At 44.5% G+C, this 27701-nt stretch overlaps 1 protein-coding gene across 1 annotated transcript; it reads left to right on the top strand.

The window, feature by feature from the left end:
• The first annotated feature begins 774 nt into the window (after positions 1 to 774).
• Positions 775 to 26637, top strand: sec24b (SEC24 homolog B, COPII coat complex component). Its single transcript, XM_072395158.1, has 24 exons — positions 775 to 1071; positions 1672 to 2325; positions 2695 to 2832; positions 4054 to 4182; positions 11077 to 11160; positions 12737 to 12900; positions 13180 to 13364; positions 13447 to 13549; positions 16291 to 16417; positions 16517 to 16626; positions 16760 to 16872; positions 16961 to 17079; positions 17363 to 17418; positions 17600 to 17806; positions 18342 to 18465; positions 19117 to 19275; positions 19365 to 19538; positions 19745 to 19855; positions 20113 to 20288; positions 20907 to 21044; positions 21163 to 21267; positions 21785 to 21877; positions 22235 to 22338; positions 25725 to 26637. Exons 1-24 carry the CDS (start codon positions 978 to 980, stop codon positions 25837 to 25839), a joined length of 3582 nt encoding a protein of 1193 aa, XP_072251259.1. The 5' UTR covers positions 775 to 977; the 3' UTR covers positions 25840 to 26637.
• The last annotated feature ends 1064 nt before the right edge of the window (positions 26638 to 27701 follow it).

Here is a 27701-nt window from a genome sequence, read left to right on the forward strand (position 1 = left end):
TTAGAGGAACTGCAGGTGCTGTTTAAACAAACCACAAGCAACAAATGCATCTGAATGGCTGACTTTGGATGACAGTTATTTGTTCCAAACTGAGCATATGTACATTTCAACATAAAAGCATATAAAGTGAGTGTAATGAGTGTAAAAGTATATAAAAACTGCCCAGATGTTCATATGGTTAAGAATATCTGTCAGATAAACCAGTCACTTGCTCCAGGATCCTATTCTGAATTAGCACATTAAAACATTTGCTCAAGTTCTTAAAAATAGAAAACTTTTAAGATTAACCAATAATTTCCAACCTTTGTGGGGTTTGTCATCATAGAAAAAGCAGTAAGTCTGTCTCAACCCTTCATATTTAACTGGTGTTCCTGAAAAAGATAACAGAGGCATATTCTTAATCCATGTTTTATTTTATATATGGATAAGAAAGGTGTAGTTAACCTTCAGCAACTAACCAACTGGTGCTTTAATATTCACGATCTAATGATGTCTTAGAGCCATCCAGACAGTACTTTTACAGAAATACTCATAATTAACAGGATTTTTCATGCATGACTTTTGCTCGAGTTTGAGTATTTTTAGATTGTTCAATTAGTACTTTTATTGAAGAAAAAAATGTAACATTTCCCTTCTGATGATGTAATCCTCCCTGTAATTTGTATTTCTAAAATAAATACCTGCATACTTGTGTTTGCCAGGGGTTGTAATAGCACGAACATTAATAAATTACACACAGTTGCATAGCAACTCCAGTAGAGGGGGTGATGTGAACACAACCAAGCGTCAGCTAAGCTCCCCAACATCCCAACTGGAGGCTTCAGCTCTCAGCCGAGCGGACCTGGCCAGGCTGCCCGGGTCTTCACCGACCACCAGCAGCCTCTTTAACGCCTTTGTGGCGGGGGGATCCAGGGTTTGGACACTCACGCTCATGCGTATGTACTCACTCGTGAATCTGTGGACATAAGACCAGGAGGATGTCCGCGCCGGGCTTCACAAACCTGAACAGCTCCGGCAGCTACAGCCAGAACTCAACGCCGAACGGGGGAGCTGCGCCCCCGTATCAGAACGGTAAAGGAGGCCGGATGATGCGATGAGCCAGCTCGCTGACATTAGCATGCTAGCCCTATGAAGGCAATTTGTGATTAGCCTATATTTGTACTTATTGTTGTTGTTACATATACATTTTACTGATTTAAAAAAATCAATTACCACATATGTGTTGTATGTAAAATAAGACTATGTGTAAATTAGAGAAAATAAGGGATTTTATTGAATGCTACAGCTAGTCTTAAATGCTAACCCAAGCTAACGGTGGAGCCACCGCAATCCAATGAGGATAACGGCTAACGCAAGCTAATAAGTTAGCTAAGTGTTAGCAAGTGCTGTAACAGATTGCGCACCATCATGTTATTATTTGAGCGCAGAGTACAACAAATTCAAAAAACAAAAGTTAAGTACAAGATAACTGTATAAGTTGAATTTTTAATCGTGTGCTGTCAGGTGTACGTTTGGCTGAAAAATAAGCTTTTCGTTTGCAGTTTATGGTTAACTCTGTATGGTATTTTATTAATTACATTTTTACATGCTTGACATAAGTGCTGCAGTTAAAGTTGAATGGTATATTTATATGATGAGTTTAGTTAACTCGCACCCCTTCTTGGTCCTCAGGTCCACTGCAGACCTACCCACCCATGTATCCACCTGCAGGTTACTGTGGAGCCCCACCTCAACAGCAGAGCTACCCCACCATCACTGGCCAAGCCTCCTCTGCTCCCAGCAAAGCACCGAACAGTGCCCACAGTGCTAACTACTACCAGAGCAACCATCAGCAGCAACACCACCCCCCTCAGCATCATGTAGCTTCATCTCCATACAACGCCCCCCCAGGACCTGCCCCTCCTTCTCAGCCATATGCCACCCTCCCGTCTTCAGGTCCTCCACCTTCAAATGCCCAATACAACCGACAGCCGTTCCAGCAGCAGCAGCCACCCTACGCCACACCAGGGTCCTACTACGGGCAGCAGTCGTACCAGGCTTCCCCCGCCCAGCAGCATCCCAGTTTGGTTCCAGCGCCAGCGAGCGGACCCGGAGCCCCCCTCTATCCGATTGTTTCGTACCCCTCTGTTCCAGGAAGTAGCCAGTATGGCACCCTCAGTTCTTCCCAAAGCACCTCCATGCCTGGAGTGTTGCCCACCCAGATGGGTGCACCTTTGCACCAGTACAGCACTGCACCCCCACCCTCCACAACAGCAGTGCAGCCTGGGTATGGAGCGGGGTCTCACAGACAAATGGCGCCAACAGTCAATGGTCAAGGAAGCACAGGTTTGTTTAACATTTTTGTTGCTTGCTGCTAAACCGAGAACTCGAGCTTCTACCTTGATGTATTGCCCGGTGATTCAGTTGGTGTTGTGTAGATTTATTGTCATCCTCAGGCATGCTGTGATTGGCACAAATTCAATCAGAATTGGTGATTTTCTGTTGTTTATTTTGTTAAAACCTCTTCTGTGAAGCACAGCACTGACCTGCATTGCTGTTAAACAATCTCGCTTTTGTATCTGAAACCAACCTGTCCTTGAAAGAAAAGTACCGACTGCTTTTCCACTTTATGCACTGTATTAAGGAAGTTAAATCTGCATTTAATCAGTTAGATCTTATATTTACTTGTGGTTCTTTCTATTTTTTTTGCTGTAGCCCAAAATAGTGTCCACCCACACTATAACCAAACCCTCCAGGCCTCTCGCAGCTATGACTCCTACAGTGGTGCAGATGTGGATCGACCACCTTCAGGAACCCCCTCCACTTCAGTGCATTCCTCGCCAGGCCACCAAGGTAACAGCAGTTTACAACAGATAGTTGTTTTTTTGTTTCTTCTGGTTCAGCTCTGCCTGCAGTCTTTAAAGTTAGTTATTCGTAGAAGTCCAACTGAAAGGTTTACATGTTCACAGCTGCTCTTGGGGGGACTTTGCACACGTAATCTAGTCTTCATGCAAATGTTAGGGTTTAAGGCCCAGAAGCCTGTTTATTTCAGCTGTGATCCGTGAAGTTCTCCCGCGTTACCCTCTGTGGTAGTTTCATACCGTAAAGCTCCTGCACGGGTTGCATTTGACGATTATTTAGCTTCCAAAAACAAATCTGCACAGCTTCAGTGCATAGAAAGAAGTGATTTCCTGTGTTTATTTACACAGAATCCTCACTCCCTGTTCCAGTCATACCTGCAATGCAAATCAGTGTCCTCTGTCTCATTATTATTATTATTAGCAGCCATAAGCAGTGGAAACATGTTGGATAATAGCAGGAGAACAAACACCCAGTGCACTTTTGTAACTGGCTCATACTTTTAAGTGATTAACTTGTCTGTACGCAGTCTTTTTATGATTGGAAACATTTTTTGGAAGCTTTGTTTTGGCTGTGGCAGCAACCTCTGCCTGTGAAAATTAGTCCCACCAGCTGTCACATATCTGCACCTTACATGCGACTGGATTCATTTAAAATATTGTTTTGGATGTTAAAACCTGTCCGAGCAACATTCCAAGTCGAGCTGTGAGGTTCACCCTGTTTGAAACATTCAGTTTATCTCGGCCTGTTAACGTTTTGCTGGAGGGTTTAAGTGTTCTTCAAAGAAAACTCAAAGTGCTTTTCTCTGTCCGGCTTCTTTCATTGGTCAGCAGACGGGGTTTTTCCTGCTCATGATGGGGAAACTAATTGTGTTTTTTTATTATATTACATAGATTGAACCTGTTCTTTTATTTCTCAGAAAGCATTTTCCTATTTCTGACCAAATCTAAGCTAAATTATCTATTCTGCTAATTCCAAGCAACAAAAGTGGTGTAAAAAAAGTAAGACATTGTATTCTGAGTGTTTTTTTTCCTTTGGGTGCTGGCTGAAACCTCTTTGGGAGGCATCAAACATTCCCTCATAAAGGAATATTTGAATAAGCTGCCTTTGCTTAAACACACACAGATGCTGCCTGATCTCTGTGCCCCCGTCAGCTGACAGTCACCCAGTCCTGACAGTTTTCTTATGAACCTTTCCCACTCCCCCTTCCAACAGGCTTGCAGTATGGATATGTTGCTAATAGTGGAGCTAACTCAGCCTCTGCCGCCACCTCAGGCCCAGCAGCAGCCCCCTTGTCATCCAGCTCTGATGATGACGAGGAGGAGGATGAGGATGAGGAAGCAGGTCTGCTTTTACCTCCCCTTAACCCCATTCTTACCACTTTTTTCCCACCCTCCATGAACTCGTCTAGCTCTCCTAAACCTTGCCATGCCCCTACAGTTTTTGCATTTGTGTGAACAGGTGCCTTCACCTTCCAACGCAGTGTCACGTCTGCTTTTCTGTCACTCCTGCTCTCCATCATTCATCATCTGCACCACCTCCTTTTTAATATGCTAATCAGATTTCTCCCCCTTGGTCTGACATTCTGAAATTCATCTGTTGCCCCCCCCTCCCTGTATCCCCCCTCACCACAATCATCAATGCTTCAAGCGTATGTTGATGTCATCTTTAAATCTGTGTGCATCTTGTTCTGTTGAAATATTCTTTCTCAGGGAGGTGGCAGGTAAGTAGATTAGCATTTGGTTTGGCTTAAAGGCTTCTGCTCGTTGGAACTGTGAAGCAGGGGAGGACGTCACTGCATGAACGCTGCCTCGCTGTGGTGCTCCTCTCTTCCATGCTAATGGAAAAAGGGAAAAAAAATCAATAAACTGGGTTTTTATTTCCAGCTCCAGATCGTACCAGTGGATTAAAACGCTTCATGAGTCCGAATCAGACCACATTGTCTTATCTTAAACTCGTATTCAAGTGTCCTGTTTAAGAGGAAATTAATTAGCAGGTATTATTATTATCATCAGCAAACATAAAAATCAGGTCAAAGCTTCCAAATTGTGAACATTTTCTGATTTTCTTGGTTTTTATGTGAGTGTAAATGTAATTTATTTCTACAGCCCTTTACAACAATCCATTTCGGTGCTTTACATCAGATAATAAATGAAGAAAAGAATAAGTACAAAACAATGAAATAACAGTAAACGCAATAAAATAAAATACAGCAAAATTGAATAAGATAATATAAAAGAGTCACCATACTACTGGGTATTAAAAGCCATCTGAATAGATTATAATAGTTTTATACAGTTGAAGCTCGAGGCGTGAACACTTTCAGTATTGTTCATACGATACAAAGGTCATGAGAAACCACTCATTCCTTTCCATACCGCATGGAAACAGGAAACAGCTGCTAAATTTGTAAAAACATACAAATATAAATCAGTTTGTTCAGTTCTGAGCAGCTTTAAAGTGAATCTCTGGTCTGAGCTCCTTTATTCTCCAACACAGCCTGAACCCTCTGAGACAAGCTTTCTGTCATTTCTTTAAGGAGTCTTCAGGAATAGTTCTCCAGGCTTCTTGAAGGACATCCCAAAGCTCTTCTTTGGATGTGGGCTGCCTTTTGTTCCGTTCTCTGTCAGATGATCCCACACTGCTTCAATAATGTTGAGGTCCGGGCTCTGGGGAGGATTCATCCCTCCATAAGACCTGTTGCCACTGATTTTCAGTCCACTTCTTGTGTCATTTGGCACAGCTCAGCCTTTTCTCCCTGTTTCCCTTCCTTAAGAACGGCTTCTTGACAGCCACCCTTCCATGGAGACCATTTCTGATGAGGCTTGGGCCAACAGTAGATGGATCAGCTGAAGGTCCAGATGCATCTCTCAGGTCCTGTCAGGTCACAGCTGGATTTTTTCCTCTTTCTTAAGGACATCACTTTCAGATCCTGTTCATCTGCTATAGATAGTTTTTTAGGCCTGACACTTCTTCTTTTGTCCTCCACTTGTCCAGTTTCCTCAAATGTTTTAAGGACACACTGCACTCCATGCTGAGATATGCCAAGTTTTCAGCTAATAGCTCTTTGGGAATCACCTTGTTGCTGCAGAAATCCTATTTTCTGTCTGTCAAACTGTGTTTTCTTTGCTGTTTTTCATAGATGCAGCTAAAGAAATGGGAACAAATGATGTGTCTTTGTGACAAAGTGCCTAAAGATCCAGTTTAAAATGGCTTCTTTGCTAAGTTGTCTGTTCTGTGTCGACACAACACTGGTTCATCCCTTGAGTTAGGAACCTTTTTTCTGCCTGAAGGGTTCAAAGGTCAGAGTTAAGTGGCTGAACAAAGAAAAAACACATTCCTCTGAAAGTGTTTACATTCAAAGTAGCCAAAGAAAAAGTTTGAAAGACCTTCAGAAAGCCTGGAGAACTATTCTTCAAGACCACTTTAAAAGATTAAAGTAAATCTGGCTGCTTGGAGGGAACGTCTGAAGAAAGGACGGCTGCCCGAGGCTTTTTCTCAGTAATACACATTGTTGGCATTAAAATGCAAATGTAATTCATCCAAAGGCTTATTTCTCTCTCTTCGTTTATGCTTGACAAAAAAATGTTGCTTTAAATAATGTTGCAGTGGAAAATGATTGTTTCAGAAAAAGGGCCGTTTGTACTCGACTGCCACTTATTTTTATTTGAAATGCAAATTAGTGACTATTATTAGATTAGGCTGCCATGTTTCCCAGGATTTACGTAAGCCTTGTATTTACATCTTTATGTAAGACCGATTTATTTGAAATTAATAAAAGTTTTCATGTACCATTTTAAAAAAAGAAAGTTTTAGCCTGTGTTTGGGGCCTGAATCAGCCTTCAGACAGCTGGAAATCAACTTTTAAAGCTCATTTTTGCTGATATAACTGTATATGTAACACCTATATGTTTGTGTGAGGGACCGAGCTGGTCAAGCAGATAGATTAAAAAAAGAAACTGGTTTTATTTTACCCAAAGAACATCATATCAGGGCCATTAAAAGAGGCCAAAATAAAGTAAAGTCATAATAACTTCAAACCAACTGTTCAAATGATGAGTAACTTAACACAGAACCAAACTGACCTCCTAAACAGGAAACAAAAGAGGACTTAAATACTGGCTGATCAGACCAATTTTCAACACAAGAGGGGGGGTAACACATGCTAACAAATAAAGAAACAACCTAACAGTTAATTTAATAATTACTCAAACAAAGAATTAACAAAATAACTAAATAAAGAAATTACTTTTAAATCTAAAGGAATACATCTTAACATCTAAAGGACTTAAACTACACCGTGCCCCCCCCCCCCGATGAAGCTGCCTTGGTACAGGCTCATTGCACTTCCTATGCATGTAGCTTTGCCTGCAGCTTGTGCTCACTTTTGCCCCCCCCCCCAGCTCTCACATGGCTCCCCCCAGCACCAATAGAAGAAAAGAAAACAGGTTTAACATATAAAACAAATTTAACAAAGTTGAAAATGCAATTAGATCTAAATGTGCGCGCTTCCAAACAGAAATAATGCATTTCAACTTAGTTTAAACACACAGACCCAGATATTTAGCTGTGCAGCCGTCACAGTTTGCCTTTAAAATGACGTTGAAATCAAATGAATCATTCCCACACAAAGTTAGAAGTTAACTTCTTTTCCTACATATATATCTGTGTATCTGAGGGAGACGATCCTGGCTCACACCAGCCCCTCCATGTTCTGCTTCTGCCGATCCCTCTGGAGCTGTGTCATCAGCCAGAGGTTAACAGGTGTTTAAATATAGCCACTCCCCAGCCGACTCTCCGGCTCCTCACCACAGTTCTTAGCACTTCTGCACATCATTAGCACACATCTTAGTAAAACAAGAGGCTTGTTTTAGCTTTGGGTTTATCCCTCATGATCTCCTCGGTTCCCCCTGGTGTTGCACAGACTTGCAGCTTTTCTGTTGGAGCACAATAACAGATGCTGCTGCTTTTCTTTACTTTAAACCATGCTAATCGGATTCATCTTCGTCATATACGGAAGATTTCACCTTTTTAGTCACGTATAAACTTATAAATGCAGCCGTTTTGTAGTTGCTCGCCTAAAAATCTGGTGATTTACTTCACTTCTTTGGACTGAACATGAATATTTGTCATCGATAATCATGAAAATGATGAAAATAGATGGAATAGAAAGGAGGGGAACTAATATAGAAACTATAATAACTAGATTGATGCATCTGCTGCTGTAACATTATGAAGCGGCACAGACTCTAAGAACCAAATCCACCTTTTTTTAGTTTTTCTTTGCTAAGAGCCGTTTGTGTTGCCGGATCTTTGATTAGTTTCACACGTTTCACCAGTTTTTGATGTGGAAAATCATTCCATCAGGACCATTCTTGTTGCTAATTGCTGAAAAGTTGAAGCTGAACGTGTGAAATTGTTTAATCAAATGTCCATCAGAGTTCTCTGAGTGGAAGATGGAAGAGTGGCCGATAAATCCAGTTGTACCATGTGGATGATTTTAAAAAGGCTTTTAGTTTCTGTTGGAGGTGCTGTTGCTTTTATTTGGAGACATCTGGCTCAGTCTGTTTCCCATCCCACACTGCGTGCACGGTTTCCATGTGTCCCTGAACACCTCATTCAAATGAATGTTTCTCCATCAGCCTTCTGCTGACCTGTATATTTGAATCGGGTGTGTTGGAGAGGACATGCAGGGCAGTGTGCCGCGAGGACCAGGGTGAGGAAACAGAGGTTTACGTTAGGAGATGAAAAAGGATTCATCTGCGGCGGGTTACAGAGAACATCTTCTCTCCCACTCTGCTGAATGTCATTTATACTCGATGAACAGCGCGAGCTCGTTGGATGCCAAAGTTACAGCAGTTACAGCAACATTAGGTGGGCTTTACAGAAGTCCCACCAATGCATACTTTTATATTTAACCCTAAAAACTAAATGTAAAACATGCATAATAATCCAAAGTGGATTTATTGTCTTTTAACTGATGGATTCATTGTTTTTGGCTCCAACTAAATCATCTTTTTTGCCACTTCAGTCACTCTGAAGGTGCATTAGTTGTCATGGTGTCTCTAAGTCTGAGCTGACTATTCGAGCACATGTTGCACAAACCGTCTCCATGCAGCTCTCTTTCCCGTCCACACTGACTGTGAGTAATCGGATTAGTGGGAGAAACGCATCGGACGCAGTGTGAATGGAGTCATAATTATCAGTAACCTGTGATGGCTCCAGTTTGACAGAAAGATCTGATGCAAGTGCTCATTAAACAGAATTAATATCCTGTCTGCTTATTGTGCAGCTAGAGGTTTTTGAGAAGTAAGGACAGCTTAGTTTACCTCTTCCAGAGAGCATAATCCCGGAGTCTGCTGGTCAGATTTAGAGCAAGATAATTGGATCCTGTGCTGTCCAATGAGCTCGCTGCCTGAGGCCTGTCGTGTGTTGGTTCGCGGTTGTCGATCCCTCCCGTTGACCCACATGGATTAATGGCTTCATTCAGATATTCTGACCACATAATCCTTCTGGAAAACCTGCTCAGAATTTCATGTGTGATGAGGAAATGTGTATTTTGTTGTTGTGCTTGTGTTTTTAGATAATTTTTGTGCATTTTTCCTTTATTAATGCTACTTTATTACATCAGGAAGTAAACGGGAGATGTGAGATGGTTGGACTTTAACGAGGAGTCATTAAATGCATCATAAGACACAGCTCTGTTCACAAAGCCGTTTAAAAACCGATTAAACATTGATAAAACTGCTGATTTCTACCATGATATTTATACATATATGTTACCACAACTGCTGCTAAACTGTGCAATAACACAAACTTTGTGGTGCTCGAGTTTCACATTTGTGTCACACACCAAAATAAGTTTTAGTGTAACGAGTTTGAAAGAGTTTGTTCTGATTAACGTCCTGCGGTGTGACCCATCGATGCCGAAGGTTAAACAACAGCAGCTCCTTCTTTCCCTGGCTGCGCTGTTTACTTTCAGGCTGTCACATGACCAAACTGCCTTTATTTATACTTAACATTCAAAACTAAATTCAACACTTTAATTCACCCAAATTGGGGCTTTAACTGTATCATTTATTGCTCCGTGCTTCGTGGTTTTTCTTCGTGGTTTTTCTTCGTGGTTTTCCTTCGTGGTTTTCCTTCGTGGTTTTTCGTTGTGGTTTTCCTTCGTGCTTCGTGGTTTTTCTTCGTGGTTTTCCTCTGTGCTTCGTGGTTTTCCTCCGTGCTTCGTGGTTTTCCTCCGTGCTTCGTGGTTTTCCTCCGTGCTTCGTGGTTTTCCTTCATGGTTTTCCTTCGTGCTTCGTGGTTTTCTTTCATGGTTTTCCTTCGTGGTTTTCCTCTGTGCTTCGTGGTTTTCCTTCGTGGTTTTCCTCCGTGCTTCGTGGTTTTCCTTCATGGTTTTCCTTCGTGCTTCGTGGTTTTCTTTCATGGTTTTCCTTCGTGGTTTTCCTCCGTGCTTCGTGGTTTTGCTTTGTGGTTTTCCTTCGTGGTTTTCCTCTGTGCATCGTGGTTTTTCTTCATGGTTTTCTTTCGTGCTTCATGGTTTTGCTTCGTGGTTTTCCTCTGTGCATCGGGGTTTTCCTTCGTGGTTTTCTTTCGTGGTTTTCCTCCGTGCTTCGTGGTTTTCCTTCGTGGTTTTCTTTCGTGGTTTTCCTCCGTGCTTCGTGGTTTTGCTTCCTGGTTTTCTTTCGTGGTTTTCCTCCGTGCATCGTGGTTTTTCGTAATGGTTTTCCTCTGTGCTTCCTGGTTTTGCTTCCTGGTTTTGCTTCCTGGTTTTGCTTCATGCTTCCTGGTTTTGCTTCATGCTTCCTGGTTTTCCTCCATGCAAAGCAGCACATTCACACTCACTTGTTCAGATTTAAGTGCATCCCCTTTCAGCCGCTCTGCCTCCTCTTGCTGTTCTTCTGAGAGGCCCGGGGGGGGGGGTTTGAAACACGGCCCATTTCATGGTCTTTTTTTGTTTCCCTCCTGTTCTTTCATTTCATCTTGACCCTCCCTCCTTCATATAGATTTAATCTGCAGCACCAGTCCTGCATTTTCTCTTTTTATTACTTTTTCCGTGAGTCTGTTATCTCATTATGTTGTTTTTTTATTGAACTGTTCTCTTTGGCCTTATTCACCACATTGATCTCATGCCTCATTCTGCCTCGCCTCTCAGGCAGCCCTTTGCTCTTAATTGAATTGTTTTTTTTTTTTATCCTTCCTGTGTCCTCTCTTCCTCTGTTTCTCTCTCAGGTGGAGACACTTCTTCTTCCACCACTGGCAGCGCCTCTCCGGTTCCCAACAGCTATGATTCCCTAGAAGGTGGCAGCTATCCAGGTATTTCATCTCAGACTCTGCGAGCATCAACAAGTTCAAAGGTTGAAGCATCTTTACCACAAATATCTGCTTCTAACCAAATGATCACAGCACAAATGTGGCCTGAAAGACTGTTGTATTGTGTCTGTAGCAAATATTTGCATCTGGCACTGCAACAGATGTTGTTTGAGTCATGGTTGACACCAGATGTTGATTAGCATGTCAGAATTTTTTATTTCATCGTGTTGCAGCTACTTGGCAACCCGACAGATGGGTCCGCAGGTTGTTTGTTCCTCCAATTAGTCGAGAGCCGGGTGGAGGCGTATGATTGCTGCTAATTGTTAGCAAGACTGTGTGAAAATGACCAACCAGCATAGAGGAAGGACTGCAGACGTTAAAGTCACTGAAAACCAAAGTTACTCCTGATTTAAGTGTTTTACTTGCTGTTTTAAGTGACTATAGTTACACATGTGGACTTGAAGCGAGCAGAAATTATCTGGGACAGTGGCAGTGATTTTCTATCACCTTTAAACACTAAATCCAGTGACGGCTTGTGCTGACATTGAATGGGGGGGCTAACGTATTATAAAAGCCAAGTAGTTGTATTTCCACATAAAAGGTGTCCTGTTAGAAAGTTTAAACTATCACAACAGCACGGGCCTTTTCAACAAACCACCAAAACACTATTTAGAAGAATGCACTGATGGAAAATATACCATCTACCATCTCTCTGGAAATACAAATACTTTCACACCATAAAAGGTTTTAAAAAAGGTCAACCCAGATTTATAGCCTATTGCAATTAGCTTTGGAACACAATAATCCAAACATCAGCACAAAACTAAAATAGTAACTCCAGAAAAACACTCCAGAAAGACGTTAAGAAAAGAAATACTCCACAAAATGAGCCATCTGTGTGACATGAATGGGGGTGGTCTACCTTATTTGAAGAGGCTAGCTGTTAGCCGTTAGCCTTTCTAACATTAGCCGTTAGCCAGCCGTTAGCTGTTAGCCGTTAGCCAGTCCTTTCTCTCAAACCAAGTTACACAAAAGCTACGATATTGGCGCTTTTCTTTCTGTGTAATTTGGATTTCCTTTGGATGATGTGCCCCTACATTGAAGAACACAGATTAGAAAGTAAATAATCCACTTCATTAACCCCGATGCCTGCAATTGTCAAAGTTTCGCCCTGCACACGTAATCAAGTAGAGTCGTCTGTGATTGGCCCAAATCTGCTGGCTTTGGGCTATACAGATTTAGCCCAAATAAACCGCAAATGGAGGGGGCGGGACTTACAACCTGTCAATCAAATGTTGAAGAAAAGTCCAGTGTAACCGAGTTGCTTCACTTGGGCTGTAGATAATTAGCCTGTTTTCACCGATTTCATGGGTTTCAGTTCAGATTTTGCTCCGCCTCTGATCAAAAATACAAAAACAATTTGTTTAAAGTTTTTCTTGAATTATTTATATATTATATTCTCATTTTGATTGACTAATGTAGGGAGGGCTGAGACCTGTTAGCCCAGTTTTACCAGCCGTTCCTGACTAAATCATCAGGTGCGTGATGCTGTTTTAATGCAGAAATGCCTCTTTCCTAGATTCCATGCCACCTTCCAACGATCTGACCAATCAGGCTCAGCCCTACAGTAGCTATGGTTACCATAGCATGCAGACAGCCTATCAGCAGGGACCGGCCTCCCACACAGACGCCTCCCCCTCCCACAACCCGTACGGCCAGTCGGGCTACCAGCAGTACTCTCAGGTGAAGCTACGCTTATTTTCTCATGTTTAATCAGTGTTTTAAGCTGCATGCAGCTGGAACTCAACTGATAAAAAGCTTTTTATGCTAAAAATGCCAGATTGTCTGCCACTTCTCCTATGTCACATTGATTGATCTGCATGAATAAACACACTGTGTGCTTTTGTAGTTTTAAAATTTTCATTTTTTAAGAATTGAAACCGCCCAGAAAGAGTTTTAACGGTCAAAAACTGAAGCATTGTGGCCGTAAACTGTTTATCTTTGTCCCTTGCCTCTCTGCAGCCTTTCCCTGACCTCTCCCAGCTGTCTGCAGCCCTGGGGGGGCTGAGCGGGGTGCCTGAGCTGGAGGTGGAGGCCCTGAGGCCAGTCAACCTGCTGCAGGAGAGGAACCTGCTGCCCCCGAGGCCTTTGGAGGCCCCCGAGCCCAACCTCAGCTGCGACCTGAGGAAGGTCAACTGCAGCCCACAGTGAGTCACACACGGGGAATTGAATCAGTCTGGATGAGCTGATCTCTTTTCTAATTTGTCGTCTGTTTTCTCTGCCGATCAGGACGTTCAGGTGTACCCTGACCAGCATACCACAAACCCAGGCTTTACTCAACAAGGCCAGACTCCCTCTGGGCCTCCTCCTCCACCCCTTCAGAGACCTTCAGGTATGATCTGGGGGCTCGGCACAGTGAAACCTGCACACACAAACATGTTTTTCTCAGATTTGACTGTCTTATTGACCGAAACGTCTTTTTGAGTGGAAGCTATCGCTGCTTAGTGATCAATAAAGTGTGTGAGACAGCACTTTGAGCTTGGCTGTATTCTAAAATACAAAAGAAATGTGCAAATGATCACCCTGAGAGCAGGTGATGGAGACGGATGGTGGCTGGAGGAGCGGAATGATGAGTGCAGGAAAGATAGATGGGCGTATTTTTAGAGGCGATGGGTGAGCTGGTGTCAGAAGGTTTGAGCTGACGGAGAGCAGAGTTGCAGCCATGACACATAAAACCAACGCTGGAAGTCATCACCAGCCAAATGGGTATAAAACTCAGACGGTGGCCTGACAGAAAATCGTTTGACTCGAAAAACGTCGGGTGGTTTTTGTAGGGAAACAAATCTTTTCAGACAGCGTCTGCACCTCTTTCTGTGGTGTTGTGCACTGCGGTGGAGGCAGGCTTCACTGCACAACTCTGCAGGTGTAACGATTGGTTTGGAGCTCCTAACAACCCCACATTCTCCTCTGCAGTCTCACTCGTGAAAGCTCTGAATTTCTTCCACTTATTTAGAAAGAATGGTGAGGCTACATGTGTCATTTGAGTGTTTCAGTTTCATCCGTGCTGCTGTTTCCTCTGACTGCAGCTTGTGGTCATGAGTCATCCACATGATGTTTCATTCAGGAGGTTTCGTATTTTCCTAAAAGCCTCACACTGTACCTCAGAGTCCTTTTCACTTATGACAAGAAAGGAAAAGGGCCGTGTTTCATGCAGCTGGATGATCCATCAGCGCTTTATCCCACCGTACCGGAGTGATGATTTGGATCTAAAAGCTTTCAGAAACATGAACATTGATCTTTGAGTGTGTGCTGCGATCTCAGCTGTTTGGGATGTGGTCGTCTGGAGGCCTGAAACCGTGTTCATCTTCCCCATTCATACGCTGGGGTGGGTCATGTGACCCATTCTGCATTCAGCCAGCAGGAAACAAACAACATGAAGCACATTTTAGCTTCTGCTGGCCCTTTTTCCACCAGTTCTGTCTGTTTCCACCACCAAAGTACCAACTCCCAGCCAGGAAAACTGCTGCCACCAACGTTATGCTGGTGCAGAGGAAAGAACCGCCCACAGCATGGACTGGGGGTGGGGTTATAGAGATAAACCAGAACTCACTGCTCCCCAGCTTCATTTCCCTTTTTGTAGATGTCTTGAAGTGAAAAAGACAGAATATCTCATCACTACTCAACTCAAACAGAGTCTCTAACATTTAACAGACTAATATTTATGTGACACTTAACTCGGGGATCAATCGAAAATATTCGATACTTTTTTACGATACCTGTTTTATAATATCAATTCTAACAAAAAGGAAATTACATTAGACATAACAGTGCAAATCTTCAGCTTTATTTTATATTTTAAGCTCAGTATTTCAATTTCCTGGAGGGAACCTCCCAAAGAGATGAATAAAGTCGTCTATTTTCCAATCCAAGCAGTTTTCTTACAGAAAAAATGAACAACAAATCATTTCCAGAGGAAACAGCTGCCAGGTTGGTGTCTAACACCATCCTCCACACTGAGAATGCTTTCCACTCAGCGGTTTTCCTTCAGAAACATCAACATGTCTGCTTTCTGCAGTATTAAGCTGCAGTAACACTGAGATTTCTGCCGGATTTCGCTGAACGTTTCCTGTTATAATCCCACACACTGCGCCGTCCTCGGTGCTCTGAGATGAAGCCGAGTCCAGATGTGGAGACTTTGAATTGTGCCGCTCGGCTCTGTGGCCACAGGCTGAATGCTGAGAGGAGGATGGCTGCGGTCCGACCTTTTTCCAGTCAAACACGGAGCAACTTTCTGCTCTTAAACTGACTTTATGCAGGTCAAATAACTCATTAAATCAGTCGTGTTGCTGGCCTTAGCAGAGATGACTTTTTGGCACATGTTGGCATCAGTCTTGGTGAAATGGAGCCACGTTTCAGACCTCGGTGGCGTTCTTTAACCGGTTCTACACACGCCTACAGTTCCCAACGCAGATGCAGGTGAACCCGTCTGTGGGCGTAACCACGGTTTCCTGCATCAAAGTGTAACGTTAATACGGCCAATCGAGGGCAGCTCGATCAGTTCTGGGGACCGAAACTTGGCACCGAAAGACGAGGCATGTTCTGATACTCGAAGCATTTCAGTCGGTGCCTTAAAAGAACCGAAGTTCAGTTCCCAGCCCTACATTAACTAATGCAAGTTGGCTGCTAAGTCGTTGCATTTCCTGCTCAGATGTTCAGAAGCTGGTGTTTAGACAATAAATTGGACCTTTATGGTGTTGTGATGCTCTCTGAAAGCAAAACGGTGATTAGCAGGTTATTAAGTCGAACTTTAGCTCGAGCTCAGCAACACAAGCTGTTTGAAGCTGGTCAAGAAGAGGGGAGCAAACACCAGAGATTTGAGCTGCAAGGACAAAAGGAAACGAAGGTAGAAGAGAAACAGAGAAACACTCCGACATGACCCTGTTGAACCAGCCGAGGCTCTTTAGCACAAAGTCCAAAAAGAGGAAAGAGAAGCAGAAAATCTGGGTCGACCCACATTCCCAGTGAAAGGGAAACAAAGTCCTCTTCAGTCGAAGAATGTTTAGCAAAGGTCATCAGAGGCCTGAGAAGAAGCAAAGAATTTGAAATCACGAGCGTTTCTGCGTCTCTCTGCAGCAGCTGCCGGTGATCACGTCCAACACCATCGTGCGCTGTCGCTCCTGTCGGACCTACATCAACCCGTTCGTCACCTTCCTGGACCAACGCCGGTGGAAGTGCAACCTCTGCTACCGGGTCAATGATGGTACGAGGCCCTCCATTGTTGCCATTTTGTTTTAGCAGGTATTTAATTGCATGTTTTGCTGCTCCTTGATTTATTTTTTTCCTCTTTTGTCTTGTTCAGTACCAGATGAGTTTATGTACAACCCCGTGACGAGGTCATACGGCGAACCACACAAGAGGCCAGAGGTCCAGAACTCCACAGTGGAGTTCATCGCCTCCTCAGACTATATGGTAAAAACACGCAGTGTCATTGTTTTTCCACTAGAGGGAAGTCTTGTGCCATTTCTCCAGCAACATCTATGGATCCAGTGTAGAAATATGGACCTTTTCGTTTTGTCTCATCATGTGTTTCCTCCGGGTCCAGCTGCGACCTCCACAGCCGGCCGTCTATCTGTTTGTGCTGGATGTGTCTCACAATGCTGTGGAAGCAGGATACCTGAAGTACTTCTGTGAATCGCTTCTCGAGAACCTGGACAAGTGAGTGAGGAAGAAACCAAGCAGATGTCATCGATTTCCAGCTTTCCGCTGGTAGTTCTCTGTTAATTCTTCGGTGTTTTGTGTTCAGGATACCCGGGGACACACGAATTCGAGTGGGTTTCCTCACCTTTGACAGCACCGTCCACTTTTACAACCTCCAGGAGGGGCTGTCCCAGCCACAGATGCTGGTGGTGTCGGACATCGATGGTATGTCGCTCTGTGGCCTGTCCTGTGGTGTTGTTGGCTTCCTAACTGAGAGAAATGATGCAGAAGGATCTTGAGTTGCAGCCATGATCAGAGCCTGTGGAGCCTCAGTGTTTCACTGGGCCAACTTTTATGTTTCCATCCCACAATCACAGCTTTTGCACTGATTTTTTAAATTCTTTTCATGTACTCAACAACAACAACGTTTTCCACACAGTAAAGGACATTTTCAGGGGTCATTATGGGACAAATAGTTGGTTTAATGTGACGTTTTGTCTTGTTGCAGATGTATTCATCCCGTCTCATGACAGTCTGATGGTGAACCTGAAGGAGAGCAGAGAGGTAGGTCTTTCTTCATCTTCCCTTTTCAACAGTTCCTCCTGTTCATGCTCATCTCTCTTCTCTACTTATGACATGTTATCGTGAAGTTAAACACGTTTGCTCGCTTTCACCGGCTCAGTTCTGGTGTCAGCTGAGAATCTCCAGGTTTTTTAACCCGACTCTTTCTCCTCTGCTCCCCCAGCTGGTGAAGGACCTGCTGACGTCGCTCCCAGCCATGTTCAGCCAGAGCACAGAGACCCACAGCGCCCTCGGTCCTGCCTTACAGGCCGCCTTCAAGCTCATGTCCCCCACCGGGGGTCGCATCACCGTGTTCCAGACTCAGCTGCCGACGCTGGGCGCCGGGAAGCTGCAGTCCAGAGAAGACCCCAACCAGCGCTCCAGCTCCAAGGTTCACTGAGCATAAAGTCTTTTGTTGCTGGGTTTCTTTGTTGCAGCATGAGGAATTAATCCGTCATGCTCCACATTCATCAGACAGAATAGGACCTCTAAATGATGGCTTTGTCATCTCTTACTGTCATTTATGAGCTTTAAACCAAGCCACATGACAGAGGAATTACAACCAGAGAACCACTGATATGTGGAGTTATACTTGCTGGCGTTTTCACTGCTGTTATATATTTACATCCCTGATACTTTATAACCCCCCCGACACCCCACATGTAGCTCAGATTTCAGCTCCGACTGAACTCCTCGATGCTTTAAGATCTGTCCCCGTATTGATGTCCATCGTCTTATTTTTTTAATCTGAATAAACTGCTCAGAAGTCGCAGTGAGGGTTCCAGAAATCGCCAATAAAACAAAGTGACAACAGATGTGGCTTCTTTTGAACATTGATTGTGTTTCAGGAGAGTTCAGAGGCTTGGAAACATTCAAAGTAGTGTGGTCAAAGCAGGAGAGTTCAGTGGTCATGTGGTGTCTTTCAGGGAGTGCAGCACCTCGGTCCTGCCACAGACTTCTATAAGAAACTTGCACTGGACTGCTCAGGACAGCAGATTGGAGTGGATCTCTTCCTGCTTAGCTCCCAGTACACAGACCTCTCCTCGCTGGGTAAGAACACAACCTGCATCTGTCCTTCTAACCCTCTCTGTTTTACTGCCGTTTTGCTTTTTCTTCCCCAGAATAAAACTTTGTCCTGATCATTTTGTCCTCGTTTCATCCGTTGAACCATATTTCAGACAGTTGCTCTATTGACGACTCTTTTTCTCTTCTGCTGCATTATTCTGTCCCACATGAAGTGGCTCAGATATAAGCTCCTCTTCCACGAGACTAGAGACCATCTACATCATAAAATCTGGAGAAATATCTGGGATTTTTGGCTTGTTTTCCTTTCCTTCCTTCAGGGATTATTTTTTTCATCTCAAAGCCTTTTCAGAGACTGAATACGTAACATTAATGGCTTTAACCGTGTTAATTTAGCTGCTTAATTCAGATACTCGGCCAGCGTTCTGGTCGCGGTTCTGTTTTTTATGAACTTCCTCTGAAAATCAGCTGATATCTCAGAGTGAAAGTAACATGTAAATTATGCTGCTGTGTTCAGGTTCCATCAGAATAATAGAAATTGGTGTTTTTATTTGTTGTTTGTGCTTGAAAATCTGTGAAAAATCAGGAAAATGCTCAGTATCGTCTTGCTTGATGTGGTGGAATCTCTCCTCCACTGACTAAGGATGATGGCATTCTCTTCTTCCACCTCTTCCTCAGCTTGCATGTCCAAGTATTCAGCGGGCAGCGTCTTTTACTATCCCTCCTTTCATTACATCCACAACCCGGCCCAGCTGGAGAAGTTCCAGCGGGATCTCGAGCGCTACCTCACCAGAAAGATCGGCTTCGAGGCAGTCATGAGAATACGATGCACTAAAGGTCAGTCGGTTAGAGGTGATGCAGTCGGGTCAGACGCCCGTATGCTGCCAACGTAACCTTCATCCGCCTTCTTCTTCTGCTGCTTTCAGGTCTATCCATCCATACGTTCCACGGTAACTTCTTTGTGCGCTCCACCGACCTGCTGTCCCTCGCTAATGTGAACCCAGACTCCGCCTTCGCAGTCCAGATGTCAATCGAAGACTCTCTGGCGGACTCGTCTCTGGCCTGTTTCCAGGCTGCTCTGCTCTACACGTCCAGTAAAGGTAAACGCAGACGAGGTCCTCTCCTCAGCCGGGACGTCCAAACGGAGCTCTAAATTCTAGCTCCCCGGACCGGCTGCAGGAGATTGGCTGGTTTAGCGGATTCTCCCGGAGTGCATGAGCCAAACACTGTGTTCATTTAACCCGTTTGGGAAGGAATTATCAGCAAATCAGCAGAATGAATCCCTTTTTCTTCTCCGAACCTGCAGGAAAGAGGCGCATCAGAGTGCACACGCTGTGTCTGCCGGTCGTCAGTCAGCTGAGTGATCTGTACGCCGGAGCTGACGTCCAGGCCATCACATGCCTGTTAGCCAACATGGGTGCGTTGTAAACCTTCAGCTCTCCCTGCTTAAACCAGTTTAAATCTGCTCGTTTACAGACACGCCGGCTGTGGTTTGCAGGCGTTTCACCTCTGATGAAGGAGCAAATTGAAATGCAATCCTTATTTTTATGAGTCGCAGGACATCCTCGTTCCCTCATGAATGTATTTCCATGATAAAACTTGTAAAAATAGACTTTGTTGCACGTTACAGAATGTTTTCCTTCTCTGCTCCATCATCTTATTTTTGTATTCCAGCCATCGACCGGTCGATTTCATCCAGCCTGTCCGATGCCCGGGACGCCCTGGTCAACGCCGTGGTGGACTTCGTCGGCGCGTACAGGAGCAACGTGTCCAACCTGCAGCAGTCCGGACTCGTCGTCCCTGCAGCCATGCGCCTCTTCCCCCTCTACATCCTCGCTCTGCTCAAACAGGTGCGACTGCTCGACACAAATCCAGATTTCACAGACTCTAATTCCAGGTTTCGCACACATATGGACACGATGGAATGGAAAACATCTGGATTACAGTCTGGAAATGTGAGTTTTTCTCACACAGTGGAAGCATCGAGTGAGAAGAAGCTGTGACGTTAACATCTTTACACACCCTGAAAACGCCTTTAGTTTTTTCCACCCACACAGGCTTGATTTTCTATCCTAATGAGGACACTGTCCTTAACCATCGAGCTCACACACACACACACACACACACACACACACACAGACACACACACACACACACACACACACACACACACACTCGGAGGGTGTGCCCACATTTACTCATACTAATAATCCAAGTGGAAAAACAAACTAAGCTTGGGGGATCATGACGTTCTGTAACGTTAGTCAGCAGGATTAAAAACGCCATTTGAACTTCTGAACTCATGATGAACGCAGGCGCCGCCTGACCAACCCCGGCGGAGGCGTTGGACTCAGAGTGTGTTTGTGAAACCAGACGTTGGCTTTAAGCAGCTGTGCGCTCGTCACTCATCGACTTTCAGGTGAACGAATAAGTGAATGATTGTTGAAAACGCTTCCTTTTGTTTGCAGAAAGCGCTGCGGACAGGCACCAGCACGCGGCTGGACGAGCGCGTCTTCGCCATGTGTGAGTTTAAGACGCAGCCGCTGCAGCAGCTGATGCGGATGGTTCATCCTGACCTGTACAGGCTGGACACCCTGTCGGACCAGGTGGGATTAAAAGCCTGTTTGAGCTTCAGATTTAGCTTCACATCTTGATTTATGTTGGTGTGAATGTGGCTGTTCTTATCCTGTATTTGTCAGTGTAATTGTCTTGTGTGACCTGCAGGGGGCGCTGCATCTGAACGACAGCATAGTTCCTCAGCCTCACCTGCTGCACCTGTCTGCTGAGAGGCTGAGCAGAGACGGCGCCTTCCTCATGGACTGCGGCAGTGTGAGCATTTACGATTATTTCTCCATGACCCGCTCCACATGGACGGGTTTTCCTCAGAATGTTAATTATGGGCCTATAATTACGACATGTGTTGATTTAGCATTTCTGTGAGCCTTTATTGTGTCGCCGTGACGACAACAGCTGCAGCATTAAAGCACAGTTTTCATTAAACTTCAACTAAATTTAAAGGGATTTACCTCCGAAAATGGGACTCATCGGTGGAATGTGGGAGTAAATGTGTGAAAAATGAATCTGTCGTGTCCGATTCTGCCTCTGAAAGGCTGCAGAAAGCGAAGTTTAAGCTCAAATCTAGAGACTTTGTTGAAATAAAATGTATAAATGAAGAAAAATACAGATCTGTCAGATTAAACTTGAAAAAAATCAGAGCGTAGAACGCGAAGACAAAAGTAAAAACTGTCTTAAAAAGCAGAAATAACAGATTTCTCCGTTCTCTTCCTCCGGTTTTTACTCATTTCTTTGGATTTGTGGTGTTGGTTCTTCTTTTTTGTCCCTCCAGGTGTTTTATCTGTGGATCGGCAAATGCTGCAACGAAATGTTCATCCGAGACGTTCTGGGCTGCCCGACCTACGCTTCGATCCCCCCCAACATGGTCAGAAAGACAAACCGCACATTGAATGCCGCTGTCACCCAGATGTGCAGCAGACGCTGCCCCCCGTCGTTGTTCATTTCTCCGACAAACGACCCACTTTTGCCCCGTAAATCAGCAGAGCTGCTTCTCTGTTTGGCTTGTAGAAAAACAACTGGTGCAGCAAAACAGATCTGCTGCTGGAGCTGTTCACTCTGTAGGCGTAGCAGCTCCACCCAGAGCTGTCAGCAGCTGTCAGCACTTGTTTCTGCTGCGTAACGACGGGTGGATGGAGCACAGACGGGGGGCAGCCTGGGTGACAGTGTGACTCCACGCTGACACGCAGCACTGTTGCTGATTGTTGTTCTCTGTGAATCCCAGAGTCACGTTCCTGAGCTGGAGACTCCTCTGTCTGAGAGGGTGCGAGCGTTCCTCGACTGGCTGCAGGACAACCGAGCGTTCAGCTCCACCGTTCACGTCGTCAAGTAAGCACAGCTGGGCTCACATCTGCCCCTTAACTAGCAGTCGGGGGGGATTAACATTCACACACAGCCAGATGTTCGAAGCCGGAGACGTGTGGGGGTGAGATGTCTCCACACTTCCTCCATCAGTGACCTCAAAATCAGTTTCACTTCCCCTCTGACCAACAGTACAAGCTGTAGAGAATGAGCAGACTGAACCGGCATCATCCTTCGTCTGTTTTTAAAGAAGCTGAACTGGTGCCGGTTCCTTCTCCTCTTCTTTAACCTTTGACCCCAGCAGCAGGTCTGAATCTCTGCAGGTTCACCGTTTCCTCCCCATGGGTCAGTCGGTCTTTGATTAGTGCCGATTGGTTGTTTTAAATCTCCATCAGGAAGAGAGACGGCTCACTCTGATTGGCTGTTCAGTTTGGTAAACAAACCGAAGTGAGAAAATATGATTTTTAGCTGTTAAATTAAGCTGAAATGCTCGATAAAAGCCTGCATGTCTTTAGTATCGACACATTAAAGGAGCCAATAATGAGCCTGAAACCATGTCGGATGATGAAAACTGAACTATTAGTAACCTCAGTTTGGTGGATAAGAGTTGTTCAGCCCCTGATGTCATCTTATATGTCAACCTGCACAAAGTCTGCTCATCAGCCAGCTGTCCCCTTCCAGGTGTGTGAAAATGAAAAGAAACTGGCTGTAGCTCATGAAAGCGCTTTGGTTGAGATGAAACAGCGTTTACTCTCATTAAGATGAAGATAAAAGTATTATTCTGCAGGGAGAGCTGTGTCTCATCCTGTGGTGCAGATTAAACCGACTGAACCTCAGCAGAAACTGCAGCCACGCCGGAGCTTGCATTTGGCTTTTTGTCCATTCCGGGCTTCTGTAGAAACATGTCAGAACAGCATGGAGGACGAGTGAGGAACTGGAGCGGTTCTGTACTGTTCAGAAGCTGCTGCTGTTTGCACCCTGTGAGCTGCAGTCTCCAGGGGAAGAAGAACTAATACATTTAAAAAGATCAGCTCACATTTCCTGACAAAATAATTAAGATTCACTTCTGTGGGGTCATCCCTCCTTTCTTCTGCAGATCCGTGTAAAGGTTTGGCCTCAGTTTGTCCCACAGACGGCAGGATTTCTCATTTTTATTCCATTATCATTGGAACAAACGCTCTTTTCTGTCCTCGGGACGTTTGTTGCGGCGCCTTCCTGTAATGATTACATTCATATTAGCAGCTGGAGCTTATTAGTCAGAGAAATAACTGGATAAACTCTAGTTTGTGGGGTTGTTGAAGCTGATTTAAAACAACCGGCGTGTCGAAGTTCCTCAAACTGTAGCTGAATGCGATGAAGATGTCGGCTGCAGCCTGCCGTGCAGATGTTCCAGTGAAGGAAGAACAAGGAGCACAAAGTTTAATTTAGACTTTTTATCTACAGATTCGTGGAGCTGGGAAGTTCTCTTCCATAACTTTCCAGTCACATGATCACTTTGTGCAGCTCAGAAAGTGAGAGGCTCTTTGGAAAATGTGAGAGCAGCTTTGGCTCCTCAGGTGTTTGGACGTGTCAGAGGGTCATCCATCTTTTTTCAGTTGAGTGGAGCTACGCTTTAAGAGTCGGTTTGAGTTGTGATCACGCTGTGCACAGAAGGCGGTTGTGCACGGTTTCACGTTGAGCAGATCAGCCTGAGGCTGGCAGAACTCTATTTCCAGCGTAAACACTGAGGTGACAGCGGCGGAGACGCATTGTTGGAGTTTCCTCTCCTCCCGTTTGTGGCGTTGTTGCTCAACATGTTTACACCACAGTGTTGTCAGCTGGTATCTGAATGGATGTTTGTGGTGAAGTAAGCAGACAATGAGGCTAAAAGAGGATCGATCGAAAGCAAAAATAGCTTCTTAAAAGTTTTAAAGTGCTGCTGGAGCCGTGGCTTCAGCTGATCTATGTTAAAGAGGAACTCTGGTATTTTTAAACCTTATTTCTGGCATGAAATACGTTCATCTACTCACCGAGAACAGTTTGGTGAAAGTCGGCGTCCTTCAGAAGATATTTAGATAACTGGAGATCCATGTAACGGAGTGAACGGGGCTTAGAGGATGCAGCCTCTAAATAAGGCATTATCTGTCTTTATTTCACCAATACTTTAAGAAGAATGAATGAATGAACGTGTGCTATAGCTCTGTTAGCTCATAGCTGCTGTTATGTGGCTACTTGCAGCTACAGGAGAGCTAACGGAGGGATTTCTACACAGGCACTCTACTGGGACCACTTCATCCACACGCCCCCCTGCAGCACAGTTTATTCACTCCGTGCTCTGTGACAGTCGGCTAACTTCACACAGAGTTTGCTGCTGATAGTTTTGTGCAACATGGCAGGATATTTATCAGATTTTGACAACATGAACGACGACTTTGAGTAAGATGGACGTTCTTACCGGAGTGAATGAGCTGTGCTGCAGGGGGGCGTGTGGATGACGTCATCCCAGCAAACGAGTGTGTAGAAAACCTCTATAAGCCCCCCGATAGCCGCCAATAACAGCAACACAGCAGCTATGAGCTAACAGAGCTATAGCACACGTTCATTCATTCATTCTTCTTAAAGTATTGGTGAAATAAAGACAGATAATGCCTTATTTAGAGGCTGCATCCTCTAAGCCCCGTTCACTCCGTTATATGGATCTCCAGTTATCTAAATATCTTCTGAAGGACGCCGACTTTCACCAGACTGTTCTCTGTGAGCAGATGAACGTATTTCATGCCAGAAATAAGGTTTAAATATACCGGAGTTCCCCTTTAACAGGCTCAGATCTCCTCTTTCTGATTGGAAGTGAAGAAGATTAAGTCAGAATTTAGACCCTTCATATTTCCTCAGTTAGCTGAAGCAGAGAAATATTTTAAAAAAGACCAACCAAACTTTCTGGTTAAAAAAGGAGGAAATACTGAAAGTTCGTATTTACTTCAGCTCAAAGGATGGCTGCCGGTTTGAGCTGGAAAAATGAAGAAGAAGCTGCTCCGCTGTGTGCTTTGTTTTAAAGCATTTCATGGACCTGAGACTGAGCTTTTGGCGGGTTGTTGTGTTTACGCTGGTCGTCGTGGTAACGGCTGGGCTGGAGCTGACGGATGCCCGCGCCACACAAAGACTGATTGAACTCTTTCTTCCAGGTGTTAGTTGGTGTTTTAAAGTGTGTGAAAACAGCTCAGGAACTCTTTAAAGTGAGCCGTCTTGTTTCTGTAAAATACTCCCCAACAGACAGCGTTCCTGTGGGCCTTTGGTGTGATTTTCTCTTCAAAACTAATGAACTTTAGCTCAGGAAAAGCTCAGGAATGCTGTTTAGAGTTAGACTGACTCGTCTTTGAGTTGCATAGACGTTAAAGGGGGGTAAATGAGTTGTTTTTTGCTGTTTCCTCCTGCAGGGACGATGCTTCGGCTAAGGCCACCTTGTTCCAGTACCTGGTGGAGGACCGGTCCGAGTCCGCTTCGTCCTACCTTGAGTTCCTGCAGCACATTCAGCAGCAAACGTCCAAGTAGGCTCCATCCTGCTGAGGGAAAGACTGGCCAACACATTCCTGAAGCCAGAGCGAGGAAAGACGTGGGCCTCATAGAGTGAGAACTAGTGATAGTCTGGGATGGACACCCATCACCCCTCAGTCCAGTTTAGTGAGGACGGTTTCCTCCCCTCCCTTCAGGCTGTCCTTATTTTAACAGATATCCACCACTGAAGCTTGTTTTTCAGCAGTTTGACTGTCAGAGGGGAGGATTGTAGGAGAGTAGAAGGTATTAAAGAGATATAAATGAATGATTGATGGATCAGAGACGAAGTGAATTATGGAAAACGCTTCTGCAGCGGCCGCCTCTGGACCACCGGTGAACCCGAGGAGGGAAAGTCGAGCCAAGAAGACGCCACTTCAACACTTGAGTTTGTTTTTGTGAGCATAACATGTAGCTTGTGCTGTGTTTTCCCTTTTCTCCCCTTTTAAATCAGTTTAATTTTACACCTCATTCCATTACACTGGAGAACAGGATCAAGAATTGGGCATGTGCTTTGAAATAGGAAACGCATGTCACGGTTTTGTCTGCTGCTAGTCTGATGACGGATAACAGATGCCTGGAAACGTGATTTGATGGGACGTTTGAACCGTTTTCTCTGCTCCGCTGAATGAACTTTGGATTTGTTCAAATCTTCCACTCGTCGGGCAATCTTCTAATCTTCTTGTTTTATTTTTCCAGGCGCTAACTGAAGTCGCGATCCACTTTGTAACTACTGAAAAGAATCTTTTATGTGCGATAATTTATGAACCAGCTTATTAAATAAAAACAGAAAGAGAACTCGTTTCATGTGTTGATTCGTGTGGAAATATGTGGTCTTTAAAATGAAAGCTTTACCCTGTTTTCTGCTGACTTATAGATTACAGGTGCAGTCATTAACTGAAACATGACTGTAAATACAGTAAATAAGGGAAAATCAGAGTTTCTACAGTTCTAACAAGCTTTAAAGTCTGAGCTCCTTTATTCTCCAACACAGCCTGAACCCTCTGAGACAAGCTTTCTGTCATTTCTTTAAGGAGTCTTCAGGAATAGTTCTCCAGGCTTCTTGAAGGACATCCCAAAGCTCTTCTTTGGATGTGGGCTGCCTTTTGTTCCGTTCTCTGTCAGATGATCCCACACTGCTTCAATAATGTTGAGGTCCGGGCTCTGGGGAGGATTCATCCCTCCATAAGACCTGTTGCCACTGATTTTCAGTCCACTTCTTGTGTCATTTGGCACAGCTCAGCCTTTTCTCCCTGTTTCCCTTCCTTAAGAACGGCTTCTTGACAGCCACCCTTCCATGGAGACCATTTCTGATGAGGCTTGGGCCAACAGTAGATGGATCAGCTGAAGGTCCAGATGCATCTCTCAGGTCCTGTCAGGTCACAGCTGGATTTTTTCCTCTTTCTTAAGGACATCACTTTCAGATCCTGTTCATCCTGACACTTCTTCTTTTGTCCTCCACTTGTCCAGTTTCCTCAAATGTTTTAAGGACACACTGCACACCATGCTGAGATATGCCAAGTTTTCAGCTAATAGCTCTTTGGGAATCACCTTGTTGCTGCAGAAATCCTATTTTATGTCTGTCAAACTGTGTTTTCTTTGCTGTTTTTCATAGATGCAGCTAAAGAAATGGGAACAAATGATGTGTCTTTGTGACAGGCTGCTGGTAACAAAGTGCCTAAAGATCCAATTTAAAATGGCTTCTTTGCTAAGTTGTCAGTTCTGTGTCGACACAACACTGGTTCATCCCTTGAGTTAGGAGCCTTTTTTCTGCCTGAAGGGTTCATAGGTCAGAGTTAAGCGGCTTAACAAAGAAAGAAACCCTTTGCTGTGAAAATAGCTTCAGGAACTGGACTGAAAAT

The sequence above is a fragment of the Leuresthes tenuis genome, unplaced genomic scaffold (genome assembly GCF_036924035.1).
Source record: "Leuresthes tenuis unplaced genomic scaffold, fLeuTen1.0.hap1 SCAF_11, whole genome shotgun sequence".
Classification (NCBI taxonomy): Eukaryota; Metazoa; Chordata; class Actinopteri; order Atheriniformes; family Atherinopsidae; genus Leuresthes; species Leuresthes tenuis.

What these genes read in the sequence shown, in the direction of transcription:
- sec24b (XM_072395158.1), top strand. Translation starts at nt 978, where the DNA reads ATGTCCGCGCCGGGCTTCACAAACCTGAACAGCTCCGGCAGCTACAGC. An exon ending in ACCAGCGCTCCAGCTCCAAG is followed by an intron (nt 17,807 to 18,341) that starts GTTCACTGAGCA and finishes GGTGTCTTTCAG; the next exon opens with GGAGTGCAGCACCTCGGTCC. An exon ending in TCCACCGTTCACGTCGTCAA is followed by an intron (nt 22,339 to 25,724) that starts GTAAGCACAGCT and finishes TTCCTCCTGCAG; the next exon opens with GGACGATGCTTCGGCTAAGG.